At 31.3% G+C, this 6227-nt stretch overlaps 1 protein-coding gene across 1 annotated transcript; it reads right to left on the bottom strand.

The window, feature by feature from the left end:
- Positions 1 to 3296: 3296 nt before the first annotated feature.
- Positions 3297 to 4327, bottom strand: LOC145031391 (NDR1/HIN1-like protein 3). The gene has a single exon (XM_078979932.1). It carries the CDS (start codon positions 4280 to 4282, stop codon positions 3569 to 3571), a length of 714 nt encoding a protein of 237 aa, XP_078836058.1. The 5' UTR covers positions 4283 to 4327; the 3' UTR covers positions 3297 to 3568.
- Positions 4328 to 6227: the final 1900 nt, after the last annotated feature.

Below are 6227 nucleotides of genomic sequence, written 5' to 3'. Positions count from 1 at the left end.
GTTTTCGATACAAATGAAATTTTACTTATAATGAAAAGAAACCATTTGTACAAATTCAGTGACGAGTTTTCAATACAAAAACATGCTTATGAACTTACCAGCTTTATGCTGATACGTTTTCAAAACCGCTTATATTCTCAGGGCAACGATAGACAGATACCTTCGCCAGGTTTTGGAGAAGACGGAGCAGTTTGGAGTCACGTCCTTATCTTTTTTTACTTTTGATGTATACAAACTATGTTTTCAAAACAGATGTAAATATTCTTATTGTAATGTAATGGTTGCATTTACTTTGATTACTATGATACGATTATTGTGATACTACGCATGACGTCGCCCGCCACGGACGTTTCCGTCGTTACTTTTGACGATTCGGGCATGTGACATAAACATTCAAATATACAGATATGCACATTTAAAAAAGTTCGTTAAATTTTTTCTATATTGATCTCTTTTTAGAAGCAGTTCTAAATGTCTAATGGTGGACTTGATTTTGAAAAATGATAAAAGGATTAGAAGTGTGTCTATATATGTGTGTGTGTGTGTATATATATATATATATATATATATATATATAGGGTTAGGTTATTGTGTGTTTGATAAGTTTTGTGTGCATGTATGTTGATCGTAAACCAATTATTTTAGTTATTTTAAGTAAGTGATTAATTAATATTATTAAATTAAAGATAACAAAAAAATATCATCTAAATTCATTATAAGGTTATTTTAGTCAATTAAGACAAATTTAAAGAAGGAAAATTCAAAATTTAGAAGATAATTAATTCTCTTGATTAAAAAGATATGATTCTTTTTAAATTAAATCAATTTTAAATGTAATTTGTAAGCATAAATCGATTTTATTCTATAAGAATGTTATTTTGTTAGAATGATATTTTGTGATTCTGTCAGGATGGTACTCTATTAGAATATTATTAAATATTTTTTTTTAATTCCCAGTTGAATAATAACAGCTTTTTTATATCTATTCATAGACGTACGAATGTAAACACAAATTAATACATATTCTTACAGAATAACATCATTATACATTTTAATATAATTACACATATTTTAACAGAATGCGATAAAAATGAATAAAATTCTTAAAAAATTGCATTCTTAAATATATAATTATTAAACAAATGCACTTGATCTTCTTTAATGGTCCAAATAATCGAGTTGAGTCTAACTCCATTCCAAGTATTTGTCTTGTATAAACAATATTTGATTCCTTCTTGGAGGCATTCTAAAAGAATAACATGCATTACACGTTAGTATTATTAGTTAAGCATGTATACTTGTTGTTAACAAACATTCTAAAAGACATGCTTACAGAATGCTTTTACATAAATAAATTTTGACAGATAACAAACATTACTTATTTAATGAAAACGATATAATGGAGAATGATAACATATTCTACCAAAATGTTTTTTACTTTTCATATCTTGCAATGTTTTTTACTTTTTCTATCTTGACAAATAAGGAGATTGAAATTGAATTCTGATAGAATAATAGGCATTCTGAAAGTTTTGACATGGTTAGATTCTCTTTATGACATTTCCATAAACACCTTTTGTGCAATATATATAAATAATAGAGAATCATAGCACAAAGTATAAAAAAAACAAATATCCTCATTGTTCTTCTTTAAGTAACAATCTGATGCGAATTTAAGAAAATTTATGTAGATCAAGAGAAAAAAAGGGTCTGGAGATGCTAACCGCGATCGCGATAGGAACACGAAGGTCAACGCGATGGATATAATACATATCAATGTAATCAATATCAAAGCGTTTCAAACTATCCTCACAACAAGCCCTGGTATACACAAATCTCCAAAGATTTCACATTCTCTAACCAACTATGTGATCCCAAATTTCGCTGTCAATTAAACACTTCCTCTATCCAATCCATTCAACGCCTGAATCATAAACTAAATCGAAGCGGTGATGATAGAATAATGGTGATAATATCCGGCTTTATTTTAGTGGTTCAGATGCTTGTGGGGAAATATTCTAACGTTGCAAGTAGTGGTGGGGAAGGCGGGTACAACACAGGTGAATGAAGATGGGGATCGTCAACAATATGAAGATGAAGGCAGGTCGTTCTTCCTCCTTTTATTTTGGTGATTTTAAAATCAAATCCTGAATTTATCTCAATTACTATAACTTTAGAATCATGATTTATTAATTTACCCTTATTAATTTATTTAATGATTAAATTATTGGTAAATTTTTATTGTTCCATACATGCATACAATACGTATAGGAAACATTTGAACCTATCTCATCTCTCTCTCTCTCTCTCTCTCTCTCTCTCTCTCTCTATATATATATATATATATATATATATATATATATATATATATATATATATATATATATAACTTTTATGAAAGAAGTCAAGATTTAGTTCTTGATGAAGATGGGAACAAGAAACGTTTGGCATAAATTTGTTTGGGGTGTCGTTTTCTAGTAAAAAGTGACAAACTACATGAATTTTGATTTTGATGGAAAATGGAGTTATATAAAATGTTGGGTTACCTAACACTCACTTATTCAAATACTATGAGCACCTTTTTGTAAATTTCATTAACGCTAGTAGTTTTCACATCATACTTACCACAGTTTTGTAATCTTAGGTGTTTTTTTTGTTTCCCCCTCAAAACTGATAAGTGTCATGTCAAACATTATCACACCCACCACCGTATACATATTTGTGCATGACTCAATCACCTCATAACATTTTTTTGGGGGTAATTTAGCTTATGCTGCATTTTACCATGGTTTGCTTTAAGATGCACACCGTATCGTCTAACATCCATCGAGTAAACTCCAACGCATTTGATACAAAAAATAACAAAGTGATCATATACATACTTTTGTATTAGAACAATGAAATTTTGCATCTACATTAATCAAACTAATGTTATACCATCCGTTTGTGGGTATAAATTTATATTATAAAAAAACAAACTAATCAAACTAATCACATGTTACGTTCTTTTATTGGCGGTAAATAGCATCATTTTATTTTATTTTACATATTGTTTGTGATATGATGCGATAAAAGAAACTTAGTTTCTATTCAAAATTGTTTAATAGAATTATTATCCATTTGAAGTTTGATATTAACAATTGTCCAAGATAACGTTTGCCATATCTGATGTTTTTATCGACTCTTTTGGCATGCATGATGGGTTTTTTTTTTTTTTTTTTTTTTTTTTTTTTTTAATACATGAAGCTGTAAAAAAAAAAATTAATGTTTTTCTGTTAAACCGTTGGACTTGAGTATAATGCTTAAAAAAAGGAAAAAAAATTAAGAATTAGAAATGAAAACAGATGTTGTAATTACACAAATAAATGAAAAGAACGTTGTTATAGACACATGAAAAAAAGGTCACTGGTGAAAAAAAAAAAAAATTAAGTAATCTCAAAGAACTATCATATGTGAACAAATGAAATAATCTTCCTAATATGGAGAATAAGGCTACTTGATGAATCAGAAGAACAAAACACCCAATCGAAGAAACATCAATTGGGAAGATGATGATGATGATGATGATTTACCAATCGAAATCACACTTCGTCCTTTGAAATCCCGTAGAAGAAACCACGCCGCCGGAGGTCACCGGAATCTTCAACTCGCACTCGAACTTCGGTTTGAATTTGGGTTTCGCCCACCCAACTTTCAACCTCAACCGAAGCCTCAACTTCAAATCGATGTTGTACACCCCATCGTTTCTCTCCCTATCATATTTAGATCGATCACCATTTTCGAGCACCACCACTTGTTCTCCGACGAACTCCGTGTTAACGTTATTCTCCCTTTTATGCCCCAAATAAAACCCATCTAAATTCCTGGAAGCAAACCTCTTATCATAATACTCAGCGTTGGCTTCGATTTTATCGTAGTAAATCCCAATCCGTTTATTAGGGTTCCGAAACGTCATATTCACAGCGAGATTGTAGTAGAGAGTGTTGTTATCGGAGGAAAGGGTGAACTGGGTGAGAGTGGCGTCGTTGACATGGAACTTCGGGGCGTTGGGACGGAAGATTAACCAGAAGACGAGGACGGCGATCCCGAGGAGGACGAGGATGGTGATGAGGATTTGGAAGATGAGGTTGAAGATGCAACCGCAGAGGCAACTGCAGCACCAGGAGAAGGGGTTGCAGCTTCCGCCGCCGCGGCCATGGCGGTTGTAGGATCGGGATTTTTTGGAGGGAGGTGGGATTGATGGGCCGTAGTAAGCTCCGTTGAGGTGAGAATCAGAGGACATGATTGAGTTGCAGAGTGAGTTGTTTGTGAAGAATGGAAGGGTTAAAGGTATTTATATAGCATTGGGTTTGTTTAATGACGCGTTGAGTACGTAGTTAGGTTTGTTTTAACATCACCTTCCTTGTAAACTTCCATCTCCTTTGACTAGGTTCTTTTTTTAAGAAAAACTCTTTGTGTTTATACTTTAAGATGTTATTTAAGATGTTAAAACCAATATATAAACTATCAAAGTTTATGAGGTTGTTTTTTATGGCAAATCTAGGAATTTTTTTTCTTTTTTCAAATATGTATGTCAAACTCTCCCATTATTCATTATATAAGCTTTTGTGTATGATGATTTTTAGAGAAAATATCATAGGGTTTAGACAAAGGTGCAAAATTAATTTTGGTTGTTTATTGTTTAGTTTTGATAAAATTACACAAACGGTCAGTGTGGTATGGCGAAATGGGCATATATAGTCTAGATTTAAGAAAAAGGGACCGACTCGGTTCTTATGTTTTGTTGATATTACATAAAAGGTCATTTTGTTAGACGACGTCAATAAATTATAGTTAAAAATCTCTCATGTGGACAACATGTGAGGGTAATATCGTCTATTAATGAGGTTGGTTCCATTTCATTTATTTAAAGTGTATACTATATCGTACTCTCTCTTTCATCTCTCTTCCCCAACAGTATTGAAAAATTCTCCTTTTCAAGAACACAAAAAGATGATAATGGTTGTTTGCTTATGTGGTCGAGACATTATAATTTTGATATTGTGGACTAACAACATGTTTAATTAAGGTGTATAAGTGCATAACTAAATATGTATATTCTTGTGATTAGAAGCAAAGTTCTTTTTTGGGTTATCTTCGTAACTAGAACTTGGTTAAAATAATATTTATAAAGAGATGATAATTTTTTAGTTTTGTTATATGATCAATAAATCTTAATAAATGATTTGTTAATATATGATTAATATAATAATTAAAAATAGATAGTTGATTTGTTAATTTATTATGTGATTAACAAATTAATGCTAGATTAACTATTAAATAATTGATTTATTAATTTATATGATTAATAAATTAATGTGAAATCAATTAGAATTGATTGATTATTAATCATAACTAATCTGAAATTATTTCGGAATTAATTAAAGGTGTAGGGACTGAGTTATAATTGATTAATTGTTGAACAAAGGAGATGATCTTGAAACCTCTATCATAAGAAGAGTTTGGAGGACCCTATTAGGGTTTCTATAAGCCTCCAAATGATAATCATGAAGCTAAATAATTGTCTGATTTGAAATATTATTATTAAATGTTCAAATTTAGGGTTTCTAGGGTTTCATGGCAGCTATAGATAGGACCCTTGGGTCAGCTATTTTCGTGATCTTCCTCACCTAGAGAAGTCCAATTTATCATTGATCCTCCTCTCTCCTCACTTGTCTTCTAGTTCTAGGGTTTAGTTGTGTGTCATTAGAGGCATAATCCTTTTGGTGCTAAGCTTTCCAAGACCAATAATTACAAGGGGTTGAAGTGATTTGTTTACTACAACAAATCAAAGGTATGTAATCCAAATTCTATGTTTTCAATTACATTGGGATCCATGTTTGTTTTTGTTGTTCGTTGTATGTTGCCTTCAAAGTGTTATGATATAGATCATTTAGGTTGCATGTGCCCTTAGGTGTTAAGTGAAATTCCGCATGCCACATTGATTTGTAACCTATAAAATGCATTACAACAACCCACGTCAAAGGTTTTGGGTCTGTTTAAAATCTTGATCGAAGTGCTCATTCATTGGATGGGTTGACCCACGACTTTGATATAGATCCATGGAAATCATTCAAGGGCTGTTATGGGGAAGAAACATGCTTAAAGAAGGTCTTCAACATTCTGTATCAGAAGCTAGAAGCTATAAATTATTATGCATAAGTACTTGGATTTTCATTTTTTTTCTT

This window comes from Lactuca saligna, chromosome 2, assembly GCF_052625555.1.
Source record: "Lactuca saligna cultivar CGN05327 chromosome 2, ASM5262555v1, whole genome shotgun sequence".
Classification (NCBI taxonomy): Eukaryota; Viridiplantae; Streptophyta; class Magnoliopsida; order Asterales; family Asteraceae; genus Lactuca; species Lactuca saligna.
Note: the sequence above shows the minus strand (reverse complement) of the source record. Positions and strands in the feature narration are given on the sequence as shown.